Below are 25,788 nucleotides of genomic sequence, written 5' to 3' on the forward strand. Positions count from 1 at the left end.
TGGGCCAGTGATGGACATGCCAGTCCCTGCCAGCTTCAACGAGATCACCCAGGACCCCCGTTTGCGGCAATACGTTGGCTGGATTTGGTACGAGAAAGAGGTGCTCCCACCTGCCCGCTGGCTCCAGGGTGACCCTGGGACTCGCGTGGTGCTCCGGATTGGCAGCGCACACTATTATTCCATTGTGGTGAGTGGGTCGGGGCTGCGGGCAGTCTGTGAAAAGACCTGTTTCTCCAGAGCACCATCCTGAATTCTTGGACAGCTGCAGGAGCCAAGAATGTCATAGATTGCAAATGGGATGGATTTACATTTGCTGTTCCTCTAGCAGAGCCTTGGAGCTGCACCAGTCACAGGAATGTGTATTTTCATGTGTAGGATGCTGGACTATATGGGTGGTTGGGCCAGTAAGGCTCTTCTTCGGTTCCTTGAAACCCCACCAGCCCCTTTTATTCCCCTAAGCCAGCTATTTTCATTCAAGGAACATTGGTGTGCCATGAATGGTTGGCAGGTGTGCTGTGAGAGTTTGGGCCAGGGTCATATATTAGGGCAATTGTGGGATATGAGGCCCTGGCCTGCAGTGTGTGGTGTGCCTTGTCAATTGTCAAAAAACTGATGGTACACCCTGACTATTTTAGTGCTTTCTCCATGTGCAGTGAGATGGAAAAGCTTGAAAATTGCTGCCCCTAAGCCCTGCTGAGCTGGTGGCTGCAGAAGGGCAGCTTCTGTGGCAAGGAGTCTTCTGTCCGAGACGCTTCTTCCCCAGGGCATGTACTTGGTCTTGATGGTCCCTTCTAGCCCTCTGCTTTCCTCCCTTGCAGTGGGTCAATGGAGTGCAGGTCACGGAGCACGAGGGCGGCCACCTCCCCTTTGAAGTGGAGATTGGCAGTCTCCTCCGGGGCACTGCTGGGGAGCGCTGCCGCATCACCATCGCTATCAACAACACCCTGACGCCCCACACGCTGCCACCAGGGACCATTGAGTACATGAAGGATGAGACAATGTGAGTATATGACCAGCTGTCCTGCTACTGGCCTGTCAAGCCTCCTTCCGCCCAGATGGCTGGAGTGCTTTCCCTAGAATGAAGTTACCAAGCAGGTTCCCTGCCAGGATTTGGGTCCACGGATGTCAGGGAGTTGTCTTCCCCTCCTCTCTCAATCTTGTTTTTTTCCAAAGAAAGTGTACAGGTCACACAGCTTCCACATTTGGAATCCAAATTCAGGTTCTGAACATGACATTTTACCAAACAGTTTAGCCCAATTGTTTGGCAAGCATCAAACATGAGACCTTCTCAGCTGCCCACCGTGAAATGCTGCAAGCCTTTGCTTGTGTACTGTCAATGCAGCAAATCCTACAGGGCACAGCGTAGCAAGAACAAATGCCCGGGCATATTCTGGGGATAGCCACGTGATCCACCCGCTGTGCTAGACCTGGCGTGGGATACAGTCACCAAGGCAGGCAGCAAGAGATGGTCTCCCGGGAGCTGGGCCCGGTGGTCTTTTGGCTCCTCTCAGCTTTCTGGTTCTCGTTTGGTGATTCCCTTCTGCCGCCCTCTTCCTCCTTCCCTTTAGGTACCCCAAGGGCTACTTTGTGCAAAACACGAGGTTTGATTTCTTCAACTATGCTGGGATTCACCGCCCCGTCATCTTGTACACAACCCCCGTCACCTACATCGATGACATCACGGTGACAACAGATCTGGGAGGAAATGTGGGTAGGTGACTGAGACACGTCTTGAGTGGGAGCGCTGGCACTGGGTTGGCAAAGGCCATTCTGAGGTTTCTAGGAAGCAGCATAATTGACAGAAGATGCTGTTCCCATGGGAAATTCCACCCCTCACATCGGTTTGCTGCTATGAGGAGAAGAGATAGTTTGGGTTCCAAAAGAAATACTCGACTGACAGTTTCACGCTCACTTATCAAAGGCTTCTGCTACTTACGGTACAGAGAACCCAGCAGCTGTTCCCTTTGTGTGGGTGCGAGGGGGTGCTCCCCAGCAATGACTGCCTCCCTTCAGAGGGAGCACTCAGGAGGCTGCATCCTTCTCCTGTGATGGTCAGGGAGAGAGAGGAAAATGTGTGGAAGGAAGTTGCACAAAGGGGCACATCTCCTACAGGTATCATCCTAGAGGGCAAGTAAAGGGTCTCAGGACAGTACACTGCCCCCCAGAGTCCTGCAGGTGACATTGCAGCCAAATTCCAACAAGGTTGAATTGGGCGCTCCTGCAGAGGCCACACCACACTCCTTTGCTGTTCACATGGGTGTTGCTTAGTCCCATGTAAATGTCTGTCCACCGGCTGCTTCCTCCCCACAAGGAGGACTGTGTGAGGGATGTGAGATGGTCCCAAAGGCATCTTCCTCTCTGCTTTCTGCGGATGAAACCCTCCACAGAGTGGAGAAGTGGCCCTGTGCTGTCAGTGTTCACAGGAATAATAACAACTTTATTTTCACCCTGCCTTTCTCCCCGAAGGGACTCAAGGCGGCTTACAACAAGTTAAAACAGATTAAAAACATATTAACACATATCATAAAAACAGCAGCCAGATAAAAAATAGTCAGGTAAAAAGAACATAGAGCAGCAAATCATAAAAGAATCAGGCCTGTATAAAATATTAAAAGATGTTAAAAAGGCTGAGAACTCAGAAGGCCTGTTTAAACAGAAGGGTCTTCAGGCCTCGCCGAAAAGTCTCAAGAGAAGGAGCCATTCTTAAGTCAAGGGGAAGGGAGTGCCATAGCGTTGGTACCACTACTGAGAAGGCCCTATTTCTTGCCGCCGCCCCACATACCTCCCTAGGCGGCGGCACTAGGCAGGCGGCATTGCAGGTTTTGCTGTCAGGTCTTGCTGTGACAGCTCTGGCAGTAGTAGGGCTCTCCAGTGTCAGAGGCCCCCGGGGAAAGCAGTTTTGTGCTCCATGGCCAAGCACATACCAAATATGGAGCAGCAGACTCCAGAGGCATTCTGGGATAACTGGGCAGCAATCTTTTTTTCAGTTTATACTTACTTTAAGTGCTTCTAAAAATTGCTGAGGGCAGGCTCATATTCCCCTCCACCAGCTCCTAACTCACTTTGCTTCTTGTGGACCAGGTGTGGTGCAGTACGTGGTCTCGGTCTCTGGGAGCCCCCCTGGCTACTCCCTGGCCCTGACGTTGCGGGACGCAGATGGCCGTGTGGTGGCGACGGGAGAGGGGCTGGCCGGGAAGCTGCTGGTGCCAGATCCTGTTCTCTGGTGGCCGTACCTGATGCACGAGCGCCCAGGGTACCTGTACTCCTTAGAGGTAACGTTAGCCTCCTTGGGCCCAGGCATGGAGGGGAGAGGCCTGTGAGTTGCATGACTGTTGCTCGCTCCCTTGCAGGCTCCCTCAGTCTATGAGCAACCCCTCTGCCCACCCCAGTAAGCCCTGCCGTCCTCTGAGTGTGGCAGCAAAGGGGGCCTGGCAGGCACAGGCCGTGGCTGGCTTGTTGACAGGGATCATTTTTTCCTATCCTTCAAGCCCAAATCTACCTGGCTGGCTTTTCACAAGAATTAAGCACAGCAGCAAAAAAAACTGCAGGAAGAGAAACAGACCCTGACACTTAAAAGGCAATAGAACCAGTCAAACAAGTGAGCCACATTCTCTCAGGTGAACCAATACAGTCAGTGGGTGGGAATAGAATGACTTTGCAGGAGACAGGCTGCCTTGCGCAGTAGTTTGAGTTCTGCATGTTGCACGAGGGGGCCGGACAGAAGTGGACTGATGGTCAGTGGCAGGGATGAGGGTTGCAGAGTCCTGGGTGTGGGTTTCTTGATGCAGAGGGTGGCTTCTTTGGGATGCAGGTCACGCTGTCAGCCGAGGTGGATGGTGAGGTTTCCAAAGACATCTACGTCCAGCCAGTTGGCATCCGCACAGTGCACGTCACCCGCACCCAGTTCCTCATCAATGGCAAGCCCTTCTACTTCCACGGGGTCAACAAGCACGAAGACGCTGATGTGAGTTAGGCTCTTTTGCAAGCACACATTGCCACCACCAATGGTGCTGTATGAAGTTAAGAAGCAGTGCAGCTTCTGACTCCTTGCGCTCTGCGTTAGAAGAGCAAAGCAAGAATCTAGTTTCTCTCTGTGTGTTGATTGTGGTTCTTTGAATTACAACTGACCTTGAGCAGCACTGCGAGAAGGACCTCAGTGCTCAGCTCAGCCACTGTATCCGCCTAGAACCACGGCGCTCTCACCTGGTTTGTTTCCCACCCCCAGATCCGTGGCAAAGGGCTGGACTGGGCTCTGATCGCCAAGGATTTCAGCCTCCTGCGCTGGCTAGGGGCCAACTCCTTCCGCACCAGCCACTACCCCTATGCGGAGGAGATCATGGAGCTGTGTGATGCCTATGGCATTGTAGTGATCAATGAATGCCCAGCAGTGGGCATGAGAGACAGGTGAGTGGTTGGTGCTATCCTGAAAAATTGCTCTGGCAGGGCATGGAAGAATTTAGTGGTCGGGGCATCTGCGAAGCCCTTTGAAGTGATTGGCTGAGCTGTTGTGATGCTGTAGAAGGGGAGGCCATAGTAGGGTGGGCAGAAGACCAGTCTGCAACTGGTTGTTCTGCCCTGATGTGAGAGGGGCAGAGCAAATAGGAGGAGGGAGGAAATTCAGTGGAGGAAACTGAAGGGAGAACGGACAGAGAAAGAAAGCTGTCGCAAGGGAGTGGCCCCCTCATTTTTTGCCTTTCTGGGATTTGTGGTTTTTTAAGCTCCAACTTTGGAAACCAGTCACTTCAGCACCACCTGGTTGTGATGGAGGAGCTCATCCGCCGGGACAAGAATCGCCCCTCGGTTGTGATGTGGTCCGTGGCCAACGAACCTGCCTCTGAGCTGCCCTCGGCCGCGCACTACTTCAAGTGAGTCTCTCCCATGCAGGGCAGTTTGGGGCGTGCTGTGAAAACTGGCATGCAAGAGAAGGAGCTGCATTCACAGATGGCAGTAGATGCCTCTGTTGGCCTGTGAGTGGCTGGGGCTAAGAGGGAGGGAGGACTGCAGCCCCGTGAGGGAGTGGTTTTTGGAAAGTCTCCTTCCGTTCATTGGGTGGCTCAGAGCTGCAACCAGTGGGGTTGGATGGATACTGAAAGCACCAGAATCAGGACTGTGGCCAGCTTCCTTGTGGAGGGCAACTAGCAGTTGAAAGGGGAGTTCTCCGGTATTTCTGGCTTGTCTCCTGGTATATCCCTTGTTGGGTGGTTGAGGTTGAGATTCCCAGTCTAGCAGTTTTTGTCGCTGGAGAGGAGTCATCACTGGTGCAAGAGATGCACACCTGGTAGAATGGAGGGAGCTGCAGTAGACACGTCTCAGTTGCTGGTTCTGAGTCTCCTCTCTCTGGGTTGAGGACTCCAGTACTGTCCCCACCAAAACCTTCAGCCCAGGAAGGCATGGAGATGAGAGACTGCTTGAAATGGAGGGTTGGTGGCAAAGAGAGGCTACGAAGGCCAATGCATCCAGGATAGCAAGACTTTCTTTGCACACAGGACAGTAATAGCTCACACCAAATCTGTTGACCCTACCCGGCCCGTGACATTCGTCTCAAACGCCAACTATGCTCGAGATCAAGGGGTAAGGCTGCATTTCTGATTGGGTTGGACTTTTAATGTTCCAGGCACAGCTGTAGGCTTCCAATGGTCTGTTGGCTACAGTAGCAAATGTGGGGGCCCACAGAAGCTGGGGGTGGGGATGGTTATTTGGACAGGAAAATGGAATGGAATTGGATATGGACCACCTTGCCTTTAAAGGGGCCTGGGCCAAACTTGCTCATTTGGATTAAGGGGATATTCCTGTAGGCACCTTATGTGGATGTGATCTGCGTGAACAGCTACTTCTCCTGGTACCATGACCCTGGGCACCTGGAGGTGATCGGGCTGCAGCTCAGCTCACAGTTTGAGAACTGGTACGAGACTCACCAGAAGCCCATCATCCAGAGCGAGTACGGAGCCGATGCCATTGCTGGCCTTCATGTGGTGAGTGTGGCTGCTGGAGGGGAGACTGTTGCCTGCAGATCACATACATTCATTTGCAGAAGGGCCAGGAGGGAACCTCTTGGCACTGGAAAGGCCACAGATTCCTAGTCCTGCCAGGGCTGGGCCAAGATCATGGGTTGGTGTGGGTTAGGGATCATCTACCACTCTGGAAAAATAAACACACGCTGGAAGGACACAGAAAACGATCCCAGGCAAGCCTCACTGAGCTGAACGAAGCCTGCACAGGAGCATTGCCATGATGGGCCCCAGCTGGCTAATACTGAAGCATCACCAGCACCTCCTCTGCTCTTGATGCTCTCCAAAGGGCCTGCTCAGGAACCATTTCCTGCAGAACCGGCCTGATTGCAATTGCATTTGCCACCCTTTTTCACTCTCTGCAGGACCCACCACTTATGTTCTCAGAGGAATACCAGGCAGCAGTGCTGAAGGAATATCATGCCGTCTTAGACCAAAAGAGAAAGCAGTATGTGATTGGGGAGCTCATCTGGAATTTTGCTGATTTTATGACAGAACAAGGTACAAACGCATCTGAGTTCAAAATTATCCACTCTGAATGTACTTTCCAGCCTAGAATCAAGCATTTAAGTCCCAGTGGCTTAAAGGGATTGCTGAATAAATGCTTGGCTTTCTTTGATCAAGGTAAATGGGACTTAAAGGTACAGAGCTTTGCCTGGATTGTGCCCTTTGTTCAGTGTGGTGAAGCAAAACAGCCCCAAAATTCTGCTCTCTGAGTGCAGGTCAAAACTTCAGCAGATACTTCGCTGAATATTCAAATAGCTGATACCTCTATTTCAACATCTAATCTTTTGCAATCAGCTCCAAGTCAAATATTGAAGTTAATATTGCACTTGCTGACATGCGGTGACATAATGTAGCATTGGAAAATAACATGCAATGGTATGTAATATCATTTGTCAGTTGATGAGATGCCTGCCAAAAATCAAAATTTAAGCCATCTTAAGCACAATCAATTTCTCAATAAGTAAAAATAATGGAACTGCAATGCAGCAGTACTGTTTGGTCAATACTCAGTGCAGTGATAAATTTTACACATACACCCTAATTGAATGCTTGCCAAGTGCATCTTTGAGGTGTCTGCCAAGGAGGGCTGAGAACTGGCAGAGCCCTTGCTGAACTAGAACACAGTAGGCGAGTTACAGGGTGAAACTGCAAGATTTCCAAGGGCCACCTCTGCCAAAATCGGTACTGTAGCAGTTCTCAGCTATGATGGGCTCCAGAGGGGCAACAAGACGCTATATGGTATAAGGCCCATTGCCCCAACAGGAACCACCCTTCCTGCAAAGGACCCAAGATAGAAGGAAGCAATGTCAAGTTCTTCATTGTATACTCTGCATACTTCAAGGATTCCTCTTGGGGGACTTGTGCCTGCTTCCCACCCCCAATCTTGGTGCTTCAGCTTCTCATCCACTGAAGTCTTGAATCCTGATTGAGAGACTTTAGGAAGCATTTCCCACTTTTTAAAGCTCATCTCAGTCGCCATAAGGGCTAGAAACGTAGCTTATTTTTTAAAGTGCAATTGCATGCTATGTTCTGGAGTCCTGCAGAATTCTGCAGCTGACCAGAATAGGGGAGAGTCAAGGGAATGCAACAGCAGTTGTTAAGTACCTTCCTTTCTCATCTACAGGAGTTACGCGTGTTCTTGGGAACAAGAAGGGGATCTTCACTCGACAAAGGCAACCCAAAGCAGCCGCCTTTCTTCTGAAGGAGCGATACTGGAAGCTTGCCAATGAGTCTCAGTGCCTCACGTCCCCCAAGTACGACAATGTCTGTTTGCCTTAAGCTGGGCTGGGCCTTCCAGTGGACTTAAGAGCCTTCATTTTTTATATGAGAACTTGAGTGCTGCAGGTTGAGGCTTAGATTCCAGCTGGTCATTCAGGCTGTTCCAGAAGGAGCTAGCAAACAGGAGGTGTGTCTTCAGTTGTGGCAGCAAGGCCAGCAGAGCTGGTGCAAGGGTTGAGTGCAGCTGCTGGCAACCGGGCCACTCTCTGCTTTTGCAGCCTGGGTGGGGATCCAAAGAAACAGACATGGTTTTCCTTCCAATTTGAAAAAAGTGCCCCAGTTTCTAAAATTACCAAAAAGCCTTACGCGCAAAAAAAAAAAGTTAGCCTCAAATTTTCTCAATAACATGACCTAGTCTTGGAATATGTTTCATTATCTCTTATTTAAGGACAAAAATGGACAAACTGCAATTTCTGTAAGGGAAGGGAAGAGTGAGAAGGATGTTTGGGGGGGGAAGCCCTCATTTTCTCTCACTGGTCAGGCCGGTAGGGAGGGATGTGGTTGCATACAATCACTTGATTTCTTGCCAATTCACAATCAATTACTGAACTCAGGGATATTTCAGACAAAGCAGAAATTCTGCCCTGCATTTTGATCTGTGGGGCAGATTCAGACACAATCAAGTCATGGGCGTGAGTTGCTTCCCATGTACAGCAATACCTTGACTTTCATCACTTTGTTCTTCCAGCTGGTCTCAATTATAACATTTCAAATATTGTCCACATGCTTTCTTCTCTCATCCAACCTTCTACACAGTCTGTCAACATTCTTCTGTTAATTTTTTTAATTTAGGTTTTGCACAAATTCACTCTTTAGATACATGTCGTGCCTCATTATCCACTGATTTGACTCACCACTGATATCAAGTTCCACCTTTAAGCCACTTCTGCCCAGTGTGGAATATACACAACAGGGACCAAACGTGTACAGCTGTGGGTGGGTAAAAGTGAGTTAAATACCTTGCAACAAAGAAGCACCAAAATCCTAATTCCTATCTTCGGGCTGTTAAACTGCACTGGTTGCAAGCTTCTTGGGGTTGATGATAGTGTTAAAGACCCACTACTGGGTTTCTTGCTCCCCCATTCTCACCCCAGAACGCATTGGTATAGAGCAAGAAAACCTGGAAGTGGTTCTTTAAAGCTATTTTTCCACTGAAGGTTCTGGAACAGAACACCACTGGGTAACAAGGCATGAGCTGTAGTTATCTACAGGGCAGGAGGTCTGGTCTAGAGGGTAGAGCCTCCATTTGCCTGAAGATTAACATCCACAAGGTCGCCAGTTCGAGGCCACCGGCACCGTGCGACCTTGAAGCAGCTGGCAAGCTGCAGCTGAGCTGTTCCATCTGCTCGGAGCGTGGGAGGGTGGAGGCCAGAATGTTAAACCAGATCGGAGTGTAACACCTTGAATGTAGTGGTTCTTGAAAGAAAGAACCTTCTTTCAATTTGTAAAAATCCCTGCGTGGATTTAATAAGCCTGCCTGTGTAAACCGCCTTGAATAAAGTCTTGAATAAAGACCAAGAAAGGTGGTATATAAATACTGTATATTATTATTATATTATTATATCTACATGTTTCATCAGTCAAAGTAAGTTTGTTTGCTTTGACATTCATCCATGCTCTGGTCCCCAACCAGATGAAAGCACCAGGTATTGCTGTAGTCATGCACTATCCAGAGGATAGTTCCCCACCTGTGCACTTTGCCTTTCAACACTGGTTAATTTTACATTCTAGTCTTAAAAAGGAAGTACCGCTTGGACCCCTCTACAAATGACCAGGTTGAGCCACAAGAAGGAAATATGAAACTGCCACAACTTGCATTAAAAAGACTGCCAGGACATCCACAGATAATTTCTACATTTATTTTTATACCAAAAAAGTTATGTGCAACAAATAAACATTCTTACATTATTTACATGTTTTGCTTTTAAATTCCCATTAGCAAAATTGGATTCTAGACCTCAGGATGTCGCAATCTTTATGCCAGACGTAGAAAGGGAACACCTCTGCTCGAGACACAGATGGTCTAGAGTTCAAAGCACGTCATAGAATTGGTCAGCTCAATTGTACAAGACAAAAAACACACACCAAATATAAGGACATGCTTAGTACAGGTTTTTGCATTATTTTAAATGGTAACAGAATACTTTGCTTCTTCTGACTGGTTCTGCCAGACCATGTTGGCAAAACCCAAGCAAAGTTCAAACTTGGCTTCTACTTCAAAGTTTCATCTTAGTTTCAGGAGCCAGGGTGCTATCCGATACTCTAACCCAGAAGTTCCTAAACTGTCTGTGAGAGTTGGGAACCTCAAAAGTGTTTGTGGGGAGGGGGCAGCACTAATGCCTCTGCAATTGCATTGTTGAAAAAGGGCTTTTTAAAAATATCTGGGGATCACTCTGAGCCTCTTGATGATGCAGGGAGCCACTGACCCCCTCTGCAGGCCTCCCTGCACCCCAGATATGCTAGATTGTGATCCACTTCTAGTTCTTGGCCAAAAACTGGATCACAATCTGCAGCGTTTCTGATGCACAGGGAGGCCTGCAGGGGACGGACGGACTGTGAGCTCCCCACACCCTCTGGAGGACCAGTGTAAACCCCACCAAGTGTAAAAAAGCCATTTCTCCCACCACCACAATCACAGGAGCGCTTGTGCTGCTGTCAACAGTGCCCCACCCTTTAAGGGGGCAGGAACTAGGCTTCCCTGCCTGGGACATCATGACACCCTTCCATTTGGGAAGCTCTGTTCTAACCTTTCCTAGGGCTCCTCTTGACATTTTTGCTGGTTTTTTGTTTCATCTTACTTCACTGAAACCATCAAATTGAAAACCCTAAACTGAGGGGGAAGCCGATTTTCAGTTGGACATGATGGAGGCCTCTAGCCTGGGATCCATTTCCTGCAGTCTCACGTTATCGGTTCAGGTGGATGCCCAAGGGATGCAGCTGGCCTTACCTGAACCACCAGAGCTTTAAGCCCCACCTCCACGATGACCTGGCAGTTAATGGGCAAGGAGCTGGGGCAGTCCAGATCTCCAAAAATTTATGGGGCACTTCACAGTTATTAGTAGAAGGAAATAATTGGGGAAGAGCAAATAGGAGGGGGCTCCGGCAACCTGGCTCCTGACCACTAATAGCCCAACTAGGTATCACAGGCAGACAAGAGCACTACTGACCATCACTGCCTTAAGACCAGAGGACAGCAGGACTCCTGAACCTGCCACGGGTACAGACACGGATTGCTTCACCTTTATACAATGTGGGACTCCATCTGACACTATCAGCATTCAGTCACAATGAGCAACAACCCTGTCACACACAACAGACTGAACCTTCACTATTTGTCTCTTTCACACACACTTGCAACTGGGGGGAGAAAGTGGCAATCTACACCCTAAGGAGCCGGTTCTGCCCCTCAGTGAGGAAGGGCTCCATTCTTAGGTGGGTGGCTGGGAAGAGGCAAGCCTTGTCCAACTTCTGGCTCCTCGGATAGCTCCTTGCCCCTCGCTTCTCCTGGCTCCTCGGATAGCTTTATCTCTTACAAAACACCAGGACTGGGAAGAACACCAACAAGCAAGGTGTGGCTGGTTTTGCTTGTGCAGCTGAGAATCTTTCAGAGCAAATATATGCAAAAGATGGAAAGATTTGTCTTCTGTTCCTCAATTCTGAAAGCAACACACAGCCAAGGTTTTGCTGACAGTTCACCTCCAGTAGGCAGAAGACAACCTAGCAGCCCCCACCCCCATATGAGAACTTGAAAAATTGGGAGACTTAAGATCAGGGACACTGTTTCCCCCACTACACCCCCACATGGCTGACAACTGCATACAAATTCTGCTTGGTCAGAGATTCAAGTGTAAAGACAGATATGTAACAAAATCAAATCTTCTCATTTATTCAGGAATGTTTAAAAGCAACACTTCCAGCAGAGCGGGTTTTTGTAGTGCATGAAAACCTGGACAGCTGCCCCCCCCACCAAGTGTTACAGAACGTCCCATTCCCACCCCCTCTAGTTGCAAAGTTCAAGAGAAGTTTTAACTGTAGTCCTGTCAACACAAGATGTATTTTTTTGAGCAGGTTTTCAACAAGGACAAGCAGGTAGCTTAGTGTTTTTGCCTTTATGCATACAGGACAAATGATACTCCTAGCCTGGCTTCCTCCCCCCCATGTCATTTGTAACCAGCTGAACTGTTCATTTGGCAGACATTTAAATACTGTTGAAAGTTCATCCCAGGCAGACTCTGCTTCCAGTGAACACAACTGCACTTTTACAAAAACACAAGAGAATTCAGTAACACCTTAAGGTTGGGTTTCAGGTTTGGTTGGTTTTTTAGTAGTTTTCAGCAGTACACTAGAACAAAGATCTCTCACACAGACTCACTAGAAGGAAAGTATTTAGACACAGAGCAAATGGATGTCAATTCTTTTTTTAAGGGGGCTTCAGCTGTGAAGGCAAGAAGAGAGTCCACTGCAGCTGCAGCTTCAGGGCTCGGGCTTTGGCACTGACATACTCGGAGCAGGGGACTCCCTTTCTCCCACCACAGGCAAGATATATTCATGCTCTCCCATGAGATGAGCCTCAAGATGCCTTGTAAAGCATGCACGAGTGCTCACATTCCCATTAGGTGTGACATGTGACTCAACTGCTTGCCAATGGCCTTAATACTGATGCCCCAGGCAACTGCAGTGGATGTCCTCTGGCGAAAGGGCTACCCTAAACACACAGCAGGTCCCTGCACTGCTTCATACAGGAGGCAAAAGGCCTCCTGGGGACAGGAATGGTGGTTTGCTTCCAACAGCTGCTACAGGCACCTGCTGGGACTCCCCTTCCACTCTGCTCACTTGCTCCTGGCTTCTTTCAGCTGCTATAAGGGAGCACAAGATGTTACCTCCCCTTCCAGATCGTGAGCACTGTGGCAGTCCCAAGGCAGTGGCTCCCTGGGGTGACTGCAATAGTCCCACAAGAGGTTCTGCATGCATGTGGAGGTGCCTCGCCACAGAATGGCCCAAGTGTCAGCTCTTGTGTGAATTGCAACTCACTGGAGACAGCTTTCCAGCTCAGCCAGTGGGATATTTTAGCATGGCGCACAACCTGCAGGAAGAGCAGAGGCCAGCCGTAGGGCCTGTACAAGCAGCACTGGGTCCCAGCCACCGTAGGGCTTCAGCAGGGCCTGAGGCCCCTGGCAGCAGCACTCCTTTCCCCTGGGATCTTCTTAAGAGAAAGCCCCTTCATGGTGCCAGCACACCTCAAAGTGTGCACAGAGCTCTGCAGGCACACACTCGAGATACTGCCAAGATTGGTTTCATTCAGAATATCAGAGATACAGCTATCTACGGAAGAAACACTTCTGCCTGCCAAGTTCCAAAGACCCCCAGTATTTGGTTTTGTGTTTGTTTTCTTCAAGACAGAAGGCACTTTTTAAACACTGCATTTCAGGACAACACAGAATGGAAGAAAAAGAAAACACAGTGATCTGCAATTTGCTTGAATATAACATTTCAAGAAGAACCGCAGTTGAATCCCCCGCATTCCATGTATTACACACACATTTCATTTGCCTATGGCCTGCCCTGCTCCTGTCTCCAGATGAGGGCAGTTAATGCACATCCACAGGAATCTTCATTTGGATGTTCACATCCAGGGTGCTGAACTGCTACGTCTCTACAGGCATGGACTGTGGCAGTGTGTTCCTGTACAAGCCCTTCATCTCAATGGGGCTTGTGCAGGAAGACATCCCTGGGGGCCAGGCCTTCAGTGCACCAGTCACTGGGATCCAGTGTAAGAGTCATGGCTGCCCTGCAGAGCAGCTTGAAGCCTCAAGCCAGGAAGGCAATTTGGCCGACTGACATCAGTTTGAAGGGCACAGCTGTCCCCCAACACATTTCCTACTCAGAAGAAGTCACCCCAGTCAAGAGGTGCTCCGTTTACCCCATTCAAGGCTGCTTATTAAGAGTCCTCACGAGTAGATCTTTGACAGCCTTTGGTCACGCTACACAAGAACCAGAACCAGGTCTGTTATCGTTCTGAATGCGCAGGCAGTTTTCCACATCAGACACCTCCCCCCACAAAAAAGAAAGCTAGCCCTAACTTGCTGCAACCATCTTCTCCAGAAATGGGCTCAGTCCGTCCTCAGTTTTAAAAAATCTTCCAACAGGATGGACGATCCTTCAAGTGGTTAAGCTTCTAACCGGAACTGGCTGAGAAGACATCAGCACCTTGTACTGCAGGGGCCCAGCCAGTCCCTGTTAGCGCTATGTACAAGTGTTGCGGTAAGTATCCTAGTCTCATTAACACATTTCCAATCCCTCAGCTACGGATACACATCATGTAAACACGGCAACATTTCCCATACGGTACCTCTACAGTCTAGAAACAAAGTTGTCACGGTCACATCTTCCGCTGGACCCCACAAAACGGAATTTACGCACAGGCGGCAGGGCTTCCTAGCAAGCGTGACCAACTTTAAATACTTGGAGCAAACAATCTGCAGCTAAGAACTCTGTCAGAGCAGAGTTCAGGCTCGTCTTTGATTAGATGAGAACTTCCTTGAATGCTTCCTCGCCACACTGAATTATTGGAGATCAGCACAGAAGTTATTTAGAGGCGTTTCTTTTGATTCACTGTAATTAGACCAGTTATGATTCTTGAGAGGAAAGCATCCATATGAGGAGTCTTTAAAAATGCAGGGTGTTTAAAACATAAAATAAATTTAAGTGGAAGTTGGGACTTCAAACCATCTGTCAAAAGTCCACCAGGGAGTTTAATCCTGCTTGGGCGGGAGCTGCCGCTTCCAGGCTTCATTCAAGTAAACGAGTCGTTTGTAGTTGATGATAAGGAGAATGAAGTTCAGCAAGTATGTGAGGACACAGACAATGCAGAATTCCTTCAGCACAAAGTACAGAATGTAAGCCAAGTACAAGGATCCTATGACAGACACTATGGAGGACATCATGAGAACTAGCGCCGCAACCGCACTGGCCGTCGTACCTGTGAGAGACAAAACAAGCTATGATTGCTGATTTATTCTTGCTCCACCAACAAACCAAGTGAAAAACACAGGTGTCAATATTCTGCAGAACTCAGCACAGCCAGCCTGACAACATTTTATATAACTCTGAGCACAATACAGCACCCAGCGAAGACCCTAATGGGGTCACCTCCCCTTCAGAGTCACACATGCCTGCAGGGCTCTCATGTCTCAAGCAGTGCTGCCTGTGCAGGCCCAAGACTGTTCTCTCTGCAAGGCTCTCTTCCTCAAGGCTGGTCACACACTCACACGCACACCCAGCACCACGGTGAGTAGCCTGGCACCCTGCTGCAAAACAGGCCTTGCTCAGTGGAGTCTCCCTGGACATCTCTGCTGAGTCCAGAGCAGGAAAGGAAAACACAGAGAAGGGACCTGTCCTGGACTACGCGGGGGCAGGTGCACTGTACGCCTCGGCCAAGCGTGGCCAGAAGACAGCCGAGTCCTGCATTTCCTTCTCCAGGGCAGGAGGGGGCAGTGTTGGGGTGGGTACTTGACAGAGGTAGCCACAGCCAGCCAACAAATGCTGATGCTGCTAAAAAATGCCACCATCATTATCCAAGATCTGCAAACAGTAGTACTAGAAAAGACTAGAAGAGGCCCAGACATCAAGGATTGCTGAACATTCCCTTAGCAGTGTTTCTCAAATTGTGGGTGGGGACCCACTAGGTGGGTCATGAGCCAATTTCAAGTGGACCCCCATTCATTTCAATATTTTATATTTAATATATTAGATTTGATGCTCCCATGGTATGTGACTGCATCTGGGGAAATGTTACAGCTCTGTATTTTTAACAGGCTACTATATATATGCTTTCAACAATGATAGTAAATAGGACTTACTCCTGGGTATGTGTGGGTAGGATTGCAGCCTAGGATTGTTAAAAAAATCTTCCTGCTTGATGATGTCACTTCTGGTGGGTCCTGACAGATTCTCTTTCTAAAACAGTGGGTCTCAGTGCTAAATAACTGAGAACCACTGCCTCAAGGAGAATGTTGCAGAACAGAGTTGCACCACCTCAGGGAACTTGCACCCTCTCATTGTGGGTGTAGCTCTATCTGCCCCTGGAGAGGAGGGAACACTCCAGCAGAATCTCTCCCTCCAACACCACACTGGCTCGCAAACAAGTCTGCCAACTGACTAGGCCAGGTCCATTTTTATAGTCTGGCCAACTCTACACACCCACACTTGTCATTTGTAGCCCAATGACAGCCTGACAGAACAGAGCAGCTCCTCAGTGAGTGACACGGTGCTCCTCCTCCTGGTTGCCCAGAGGGACAGCAGGGCTATTTGCAAGCCAGGGTTGCAGGTTTCATAGCAAAGGTGGTTTCCTGGGGAGGGCTCTGAAGGACATGCAGGCATCACAGTTAAGAGGAAACCTGCAAGCATGGACAAGGGGTGGCCAGGTGCAGATTCTCTCCCTCTTGCAAAGCACCAGCTTCAAGAACTTAACTCATTTTCCCTGAAGGTGACTGAATTCAGATGGCCAAGAATTGGCCCCTTTTCCCAGTTCTGTTTCAGACTCGCAGGAGCTGCCACAGCAGACATGCTCCAAGGTGCTAGTTCAGACATTACTTCTCTCAGGTCAGGTGTTAAAGAGGCAGTCTGATGCAACATTCAATGCAGATGTCAGAAAAGTTTACAGGGGAAGGAGAGGGAGATGACAATCATATGAGGAAACATTTGGGACTTACCCAGTAACATTTGCAGCACATAAAAGACGAGCCCAAAGACGCTGTTCGGCTGGTTTATTGCACTGTCCTTTCCAAAAATGGAGCCCAGCAGGCCAAAGCCTCGACCCCATCTGCAAGACAGAGCAAGCCCGTGATCAGCTTCAAAAGGACTGGCAAGGATTGCCTGTGTCTGTAAGTCAGACAAGGGGCAGGAAGGGTGAAATAGTCACACACAGGTTGCTTGCATCTCTCCCACACACACACACTTAAGATAAGCACACACCCCTTTAACCCCAAAAAGAGCCCAAAAATGCTCTGTTAAGTCAAAGAGTATGTGGACAAGTCTGTACAGACTTTCAACACATCTTCACCACAACACACACCCCATCACTGCCAGTCACACCACATGGTACAAATAAAGCATGATCTCAAATGACAGAGGGCAATGCAAATGCTCTTCATCAACAGCCTTTCATGGTGTAGCCCCCACTCCAGTTGCGTTACACACCAGGAAGATGATGCTCACAAAGGGTGGGCTGTTCAAAGGTGTGTCTGTGCGAGAGCCACTCTGAGGGCTACACGGAATCACGCGGCTGCCTAACTGAGCTTGGTTTGTGCTCCGACGGGGGGTGGTGGTGGTGGTGGTAATAAACTGATGAGTGAGTCTTGACAAGACTTTGAAATCTCAGGCTAGGAAGGTCTTCCCCTGAAGCTGGCACAACTCATCTGGTCAACTCATGGCCTACATTCCACCAATGCTCCTGTATGAAGCCCAAACAGCCTGGGTGAGTGCCATGGGAAGATTGGCTGCCTGACCCAAGAGGAGAAAGAAGGGCTGTCTGAACCAAGGCAGGCTGCCTTTCACCTCTCAGCACCACAAGGGAATCCACACTCATGGTTTGAGGCTGCAATGCAGCATGTCCAGATGAGCACGGAGCTCTTTTGGCCTGGGTGTTTTGCGGCACCCAAGATCAGCATTGCACAGCGCCCTCCCCACTTCTCATCCTGCAAGACAACCAAATCAGCACTTTGATGGCTTAGGTAACTAATAGCATCAGTGCTACTACTTAGCATTTACAGCTCTTTTGGGGCGTGCAGAGCCCTCCACATATATTTTCTGCTATCATCCCATTATACTCCAGCTGGCCTAAGTGAGACCTCAGGCAGACCCAGGACTCAGACCCATGAAATCAACCAGTTTCAAGCTGCCTACCTGAACCAGCAAATGCAGCTGTGCCAAGAGCCACTCTCCCGGGGCAAATGAGAATCGCCTTCAGGTGACCAGGCACAGAAACTTTACAGACACTTCTGCCCACAAGGCAGCTAAATGGGTCTGCAGAGCAGTTTCACCCACCTACATTCTTCCTGCGGTTTAAGGCACGTCAAAGTTGCACCCTTGAGGTTTTGTCTGTGGCTATGCCTCTAAGCAAACTAAGGAAAAGCTTTCTGGCTATTAAGGGTGCTGACAAGGCCTCGACTGAGAGCCATGATAGAGCCCTTCTGGCATAGTAAGCGCAGAGCAGAGCAAGCCAAAGGCTGGCTGCTTTAGGCATCATGGAGGTACAATTTGCGCTGACCCATTAATTCTTGCCATGATGCTCTTTGGGTCTCTAGTTAAACACCCAAACAGTTTACCTGGTACAGGAAAAAATTTGGGGTTCTTCCTCAGATCAACAGACAGACCCAATTAAGGGGTCAGTTACAGACCACGTTTATAAACCAGTTAGCCCTCCTGCCTGGAGTCTCTCTATTCACCACACTCCTAGGACAATTCAGGCTCTACAACCCCTACAGTTAGACAGCTCATTCTCGTGTCTCACCCAGTCTCAGTCTCTTCTTTTTTTGGGTCGCCTCCCATAATCTCACTCTTCTCAAGTCTGACCTTACAGAATCTCTTTCCCACAGTTCCAAGCTACGTAAACCATACAACTTTTCGTCCTGTGTCCTTCTCCAGTGCAGCTTAGCTGAACACAGACTGCCCAATTTTTTGGGAAGCCACACCATGTCCATTCCACCTGCAGGCACAACACCTGCACTCTGCTGCAGCTGAAAGTTTGGAGGAGTTACTCAACGTCAGAAAACATTTCACCAAAAGGGCTGCAACTGCCAGCAAACATTTCAACACAGCACACATGGAGGTGCCAAGATTCAACAGTCAATTCTCACCCGAACTCTCACAGGTCACTACCACTTGCAAAATCGATTAACCACAAATTAGCACAGAATTGAGAACAGCCAGTTGTAAATGATCAGACAAACAGGATCTCCTCCAGGCAGTCACAGATAAATGGCACATAGGTTGCCTCCTTTTAAGCTCAAAATGACTAACTTGAGCAACACGAGATGCAAGCTCAGTAGTAATGCCCAACTTATTTGTAAGGCTGACTTCTCAGCACCCTTTTCCAGAAATCAGCTATCCAGTTTTATTTGACTAAAAGTAGCAATTCAGGTTCAATTACAAAACCCCTGAACTCTTTATTCAAGAACAGCTTGGCCCAAGAACCAGCCTCCCTGTATTATATTACAGCCTTATAAAGGAAGAGATAAAAATATGAACAAATCAATTTTTAAGAAGCCAGCACAGACAGGGATGGTAGCGTTCCAGTTCCTGGCATCAGGTGACCATACACCCAGAGCTCTTCGAGCCTGCCCTTGAAGCAAACCACCCTGAGAAGTTGAAAGGAAACTCTGAACAAAATGCACCCACACAAAGCACACCAAAAAAGAGTCTTAACAGATAACCTTTCCTTCAGGTGACTGGCCTGGGAATCAAGTCTCCTTGCATATGCCACTTTTACTCTCTCAAGGTATACAGGTGCTGATAGAATAGAGCCATCAGTACGTATGTGCCTGTGGCCAGCTGACTTCAGAAAGCCACCTGGCACAGGAGATGCAAGAGCAATGAAAACAGATGCAGGGTGGTTGAGGCTCAGCCTGACTCTGTGGGCAACGTGATCATATAAGCACTGCATGATGGGCAAAGGTGCTCGCTCAGTGGAAGAGCACCTGGTCTGCATGCAAATGGCTCCAGCCTCAACCCCTGGCATCTGAGAAAGACCCCCAACCGAAACCCTGATTGGTTTTCAATAAAGAACCAAAATTCAGGCACCGTCCGTCCCTTCCCCCAGTCCCAACAAGAATGGGCTGTTAATCCAAAATGACACTTTTCAACCACTGCCAAGCTGGTTTGAGAAAGAACATGTTTTCTAAACTTCCAGAAACAGCCTGCAGTCATCATGACCTTGGCAGCAATATTTTCCCCATCAGTAAATCAACATGACTAATATGAACGGTGCAAAAGTCCAACCTCTGGCTGTCCAAGTGACCAATGTTCTGATAAACACTTTTCACACAAATGAGATTTCTTCAGTGATCTTATGATATTTAGTAAGCCTTGACTCCATGACAAAGACCTCTATTGACTGCAGAAGGCTTTGCACAAACAGTATCATGACAAGCGAGTCAGTTTCACTTAATGTTTCAGAATGTGAAAGTAGCTGTGATTTCAAGATCTGTTGCCAAGCATACATTATAATTTGCTAGATAAAAGAAATGAACAAAGAGACACACATACGCGCACACTTCTGATATCTTGACTTGCAAAACAGTATTTGAGAAATGAATCACGATTCCTTCTGTAAGAGCAGCAAGGGCTTTGTGAAAGACTGAAAAGAATCAAAGCATGTCAGAAACAAATTTTAAGTAAACCCAGAGCATCAACATCCTAAACCAGAGCTTTGGTGCAGAGCATCACTAAATTTCTGCAGGGGAAGTAATAAATGCATGTAATTTTAAGAGAACAAACTGGGAGTGTTTAGAAAATCCACCACTAGTTGCAGATTAAAATTTAACATTGTGTACAACTGCAGTCACACACATTGCCTTGGAAATAAGCCCTGCTAAAACCAATGAGAGTTACTGCCAAGTAACTATACAAAGGATTGGGCTGAAAAAACTGGGTGGGCTTAACTATGTGCAACTCTGGGATGAGCCGAAGTCTCTTTCACTGATTGGGGCATGACAGAAGGAACTTAAAAACAATACTGAATGGGAAATTCAAGATTGGCTGTACCCATCCCTGAGAAACTAGGAAGTTTTACTCTTCCTGGGCAGGTGCTCTTAAATTCTGACCCCGACAGGTTCCTTTCCTGCCATTTCTTACAGTCTCACAGCCACACTCACAAGAAACCCATGTTCAGCCTTAAGATCTAAGCCTCCTACAACTCTGTTCCCAGTTGCCTGCTTCTAAGCCACAGCACAAGTTACTGCTCGATATGCATAGCTACCACATGTCAATCCACCAATCTGAGTCCCAAGGCATCTCGCTCTCCATAGCCCAATTTCTTTCAATAGGTCCTCTAGTGCATCTGGCCAGCAAGGTTTGCCCAATATCACAGACTTGAGGCCTGTCACTAGGCAAAAATCCATGAAGCCAGCCCAGAAGGGAACTTAGCCAAAGCCAGAACAGTTCAAACCACACCCACCACAGTGAATGCAGCCTCACCTCTTTCCTTTCTTCATTTCCACCCCATTCTTTGATTTACCACCACACCCTCTCCGTTTAGAAAATGCAAGGTCACAACAATGATGTGACACATTCCTGGCACATGCTGCTCCTTCACTATCACTGCCAGCAATTCCTTTGCACCAGAGACCCACTCCTCAGACTCAAGATAAAGTTCAGGTAAAGTTAGGAGCTAGACTCAATGCCAGGGTCTAGACCTGGAGCACTACAAGACAGTGCACTGAACATACATAGAGAACCATTCCCTCATGGAGATGTTCCCTACTCCCCACACACTGCAGGCAAAGTTCCAGATATCTCTTTTTAGTAACTAAGGTAAAGGTAGTTAAATCGTCAGCTCCTTCAGTGTATTTTAAAAATCTATTTTTAATTTCATTTTCCAGAATTCTCTCCTTTATCAATCAAATGATCTGAGGTGAAGCACAATATTAAAGGATCCCTACTAAACTGGAAACTACTACAATGTAAAATAATGAAAATTGCAGTAATTTACCTGCTGATTTAGCACACTCAGACATGGCCTCAAAGCAAACTGGGAGCGGCCTGCTCACTACAGAAAGTAAATGTTCTGTATTTATGTACACGATTCATCTGGCTTTAATCAGTAATTGAGAATGGGTCACATCTACTTCAGACTGATCTTTTACTCTGTCACAACTCAGTTTTCATCTCTCGCATAACACTAAGAAACATATTTAACGTATTGCTAACCCTACATAAGAACAGCCACAGTGGATCAGGCCATAGGCCCATCTAGTCCAGCTTCCTGTATCTCACAGCGGCCCACCAAATGCCCCAGGGAGCACACCAGATAACAAGAGACCTCATCCTGGTGCCCTCCCTTGCATCTGGCATTCTGATATAGCCCATTTCTAAAATCAGGAGGTTGCACATACACATCATGGCTTGTAACCCGTAATGGATTTTTCCTCCAGAAACTTGTCCAATCCCCTTTTAAAGGAATCCAGGCCAGACGCCATCACCACATCCTGTGGCAAGGAGTTCCACAGACCAACCACACGCTGAGTAAAGAAATATTTCCTTTTGTCTGTTCTAACTCTCCCAACACTCAATTTTAGTGGATGTCCCCTGGTTCTGGTGTTATGTGAGAGTGTAAAGAGCATCTCCCTATCCACTCTGTCCATCCCCTGCATAATTTTGTACGTCTCAATCATGTCCCTCCTCAGGCGTCTCTTTTCTAGGCTGAAGAAGCCCAAACGCCGTAGCCTTTCCTCATAAGGAAGGTGCCCCAGCTCAGTAATCATCTTAGTCACTCTCTTTTGCACCTTTTCCATTTCCACTATGTCTTTTTTGAGATGCGGCGACCAGAACTGGACACAATACTCCAGGTGTGGCCTTACCATCAATTTGTACAATGGCATTATAATATTAGTCGTTTTGTTCTCAATACCCTTTCTAATGATCCCAAGCATAGAATTGGCCTTCTTCACTGCCGCCGCACATTAGGCTGACACTTTCATCGACCTGTCCACCACCACCCCAAGATCTCTCTCCTGATCTGTCACAGACAGCTCAGAACCCATCAGCCTATAAGTGGTTTGGATTTTTTGCCCCAATGTGCATGACCTTACACTTACTGACACTGAAGCGCATCTGCCATTTTGCTGCCCATTCTGCCAGTCTGGAGAGATCCTCCTGGAGCTCCTCACAATCACTTCTGGTCTTCACCACTCAGAAAATTTTGGTGTCATCTGCAAACTTAGCCACCTCACTGCTCACCCCTGCCTCCAGGTCATTTATGAAGAGGTTGAAAAGCTCCTGTCCCAGGACAGATCCTTGGGGCCTCTCTACTTTCTAACAGCATTTACTCTTCTGATCCAATATGTACAGCACTCCCCTGCCCCACTCCCCAACAGTAAATGCCTTGCATCTGATAAAGTGAGCCATTCAGCCCACAAACATTTCTGCCACAACAAATCTGTTAATCTTTAAGGTACCAACAGACAGCCATTTTTGTTACAACAGACCAACACAGCTGCTCTTTGGAAACACTGGTATTTAGTACTTCTGAGCACCAATATGACTTACCTGAAGTGGAATAGTAGTTTTGGTCAAATTATGAAAGCAGGATCTGAGAAAGAAAGAGGGGAGCTTGGATATCAACCCTGTATCCCTCAGGTCTCCTACAGTTATCTGTTTAAGTTGCAACTATCCATCTTTTTTCCATTGAACTCAGGGTAACATACATGGTGGTTAGCTAATAGGTAGTCTCCACTCCAGGTAGTGATCATACATGGATGTGTTCAGCTTTAGCAGGGCTGATGCATCCACACACCCGCATTACTTCACTCCTGGACACGGCTGTGAGACAGGTGAGAGTTGCAATTGGTTGGTAGTTGCAATTAGGAATACCATTATAGCTAAGAATGCAAGTTCCAGAGAATAGGGTGTTGTACCTGAGGACACCTGAGCTGATGGCAGCAAGAAGCAATCAATACCTGTTAATCTGAAACCATTTTAAGAACATAAGAAGAGCCCTGCTGGATCAGGCCATAGGCCCATCTAGTCCAGCTTCCTGTATCTCACAGCGGCCCACCAGGTGCCTCAGGGAGCAGACAAGACAATAAGAGACCTGCATCCTGGTGCCCTCCCTTGCACCTGGCATTCTGAGGTGGCCTGCTGGAGATTGCACGTACCCATCAAGGCTTGTAGCATGTGACATCCTCCAAAAATGCCTCCTGGCAGTGAAAATGCCAGGCCTGACTTTCTTTTATGGCCAGGCGAAACATCTGTTCTGCCATTGAACTGTAGGCAGTTTTCAAGATAGGCCACGTGAAGCCTGTCTTGTCCACTCAGCCCATCACTCCTATTGAGGCCACCAGCAGTTCACCAGGCAGGAATGGGCCTTTCCCAGCCCTACCAAGCAAGATCCTCCTTTACTAGAGATGCAGGAAACAGAGCCTGGGAGCTCCTGCATACCAAGCATCATTAAGCTGTGGGAGCACAGCAGGAATGTGCGGTGGGTGGGGAGGCACAGCCTCCCCACTGGAGTCCTTCAGAAAGCACCACTGCCATGTGAGGTGTGCAACTACTCACAATCCACACGCAGAGTGGCACCTTTCAAAGGACTCTGGTGGGGAGGCTCTCCCTCGCCTGTCTGCCCACCCTGTGCCTCACATGTGGTGGGTGGGGAGGCAGGTGAGGCAGAGCATCTCCACTGGAGCCCTTTGAGAAGTGCCACTGCCCTGTGAGGTGAGGCAGAGAAAAGTTGGACAGGATCAGGCCCTTGGGAGCAGGGACATGGGGAGGCAGGCAAGGCAGACCCTCCCCACTGGAGCCTTTGAAAAGCCCCACTGCCTGAGGTGCGCGGGCACACCCAACCCACAGACATCATGCAGAGGCCGAGCACTGGAGCACCTCAGAGGGCAGTGGCGCTTTCCCAAGGGCTCCAGTGGGGAGGCTCTACCTCCCACCCACTCTTGTCCCTCAGGCAGAGGTGCTCCATGCTCCACATGGAGGGCGCCATAGAGAGCAGGAAGTCGGCCCAGGCCCTCGCCTGCCCCCTCAAAGGGAAGCTCCATCAGGTCAAGGGCTACTCCCAGGCGGTGGCGTAGCTGGAGAGGGCGGCACAGTCAGGCTGGCAGCAGGGCAGTCAAGCGGCCCCTCCCTTCGGAGCCCTTCCCGGCGGGGGGAGCAGAATGACTGGGAAGGGCTCCGAAGGGAGGGGCCGCTTGCCCGCCCCGCTGCCAGCCTGAGCGCTCCCCCTCCAGCTACGCCACTGCTCCAGGGCGGCACCAGCCAGGACGCCCCCGCCCGGCGAGGCCGCCCTCTGCACACGCCCAGAGGCCGCCTGACCTGGAGGCGATGGCGGAGGAGCAGCGCACGCGCTCGCCGAGGTCGCAGAGGGCGCGGTAGCCCAGGTCGCGGCCCTTCTGGCGCTCCAGGTGGCAGGCGTAGAGCGAGAGGGCGATGCCGGCCAGGCAGACGGCGTAGCGCGCCACCCGCTCCCAGCGCGGCACCGACACTCGCAGCAGGACGGGCGCCGCCATCTTCGCCCAGCCCTCGCCTCGGCGGACCCGGCAGAAGACTGGCCCTCCTGCGCGCGCAGCCCCTTGGCCCCGCCCCTCCCGGCCCCTCCCGCAGGACGTGGCGCTCTCCGCCCGCCTCGATCAGTCCAGGCGCGCCTCGGTTGGAATCTCGCGAGATTTCCGCGTGGCCGCTTCAGGCGCGCGGGGAAGGGAAGGGAAGGTGGTGCGGCCCGGCCTCTCCTGTTCTCTGGCTCTCCGCCCGGCTCCTGGGGCTGTGGCGTCACCATGTTGACACGTGACATCATCGTGACGTCACGTGACACTTCTCCCCAAAGAAGGGAGCGCTCACTCTGGGACTGAAAGGGAAGCTCGCAGGAGAAGGAGTGGGGCAGGAAGCCACCGGCGCAGTGACGTCGCGATGCCCCTTCTGCGTTATCCCCAGAGGAGGCGGCCCTGGTGGCTTCCCTTCCTTCTCCGCCGGCTGCCCTCTGAAGGCAAAGGAACTGGGCTCGAAGCCACCAGTGCCTTTCCATAGCCAGGGCAGAGTCTGAGGGGCATAATAACATAAGAGCCCCGCTGGATCAGGACAGAGGCCCACCTAGTCCAGCTCCCTGTGTCTCACAGCGGCCCACCAAATGCCCCAGGCAGTCACATGCACCCCCTTGGTGTAGCACCTGTGCCCCTCTGGCCCCACCTCCTTATGCCTTTGGTGTCCTGTGTTGGCAATTCCAAGACTCAGAAAAGCAGGTCTCTGTGGGAACAAATATCGCTGTACAAGTGGGGCGTGAGGA

General features: G+C 49.4%; 3 protein-coding genes across 3 annotated transcripts; 2 read left to right on the plus strand and 1 right to left on the minus strand.

Moving 5' to 3' along the window:
• Positions 1-1,719, plus strand: LOC136659345 (beta-glucuronidase-like). The gene is made up of 3 exons (XM_066636482.1): positions 1-187; positions 819-1,000; positions 1,569-1,719. Exons 1-3 carry the CDS (start codon positions 11-13, stop codon positions 1,717-1,719), a joined length of 510 nt encoding a protein of 169 aa, XP_066492579.1. The 5' UTR covers positions 1-10.
• Positions 1,720-3,086: 1,367 nt separating this feature from the next.
• On the plus strand, positions 3,087-9,328 carry LOC136658496 (beta-glucuronidase-like). Its single transcript, XM_066635111.1, has 8 exons — positions 3,087-3,272; positions 3,812-3,964; positions 4,226-4,404; positions 4,719-4,865; positions 5,487-5,571; positions 5,796-5,972; positions 6,374-6,509; positions 7,639-9,328. Exons 1-8 carry the CDS (start codon positions 3,237-3,239, stop codon positions 7,791-7,793), a joined length of 1,068 nt encoding a protein of 355 aa, XP_066491208.1. The 5' UTR covers positions 3,087-3,236; the 3' UTR covers positions 7,794-9,328.
• A 3,034-nt stretch (positions 9,329-12,362) lies between these two features.
• VKORC1L1 (vitamin K epoxide reductase complex subunit 1 like 1) lies at positions 12,363-25,029 on the minus strand. The gene is made up of 3 exons (XM_066635112.1): positions 24,825-25,029; positions 16,505-16,614; positions 12,363-14,772 (listed from the first exon to the last, which is right to left on the minus strand). Exons 1-3 carry the CDS (start codon positions 25,016-25,018, stop codon positions 14,546-14,548), a joined length of 531 nt encoding a protein of 176 aa, XP_066491209.1. The 5' UTR covers positions 25,019-25,029; the 3' UTR covers positions 12,363-14,545.
• Positions 25,030-25,788: the final 759 nt, after the last annotated feature.

The sequence above is a fragment of the Tiliqua scincoides genome, chromosome 8, assembly GCF_035046505.1.
Source record: "Tiliqua scincoides isolate rTilSci1 chromosome 8, rTilSci1.hap2, whole genome shotgun sequence".
Taxonomy (NCBI): domain Eukaryota; kingdom Metazoa; phylum Chordata; class Lepidosauria; order Squamata; family Scincidae; genus Tiliqua; species Tiliqua scincoides.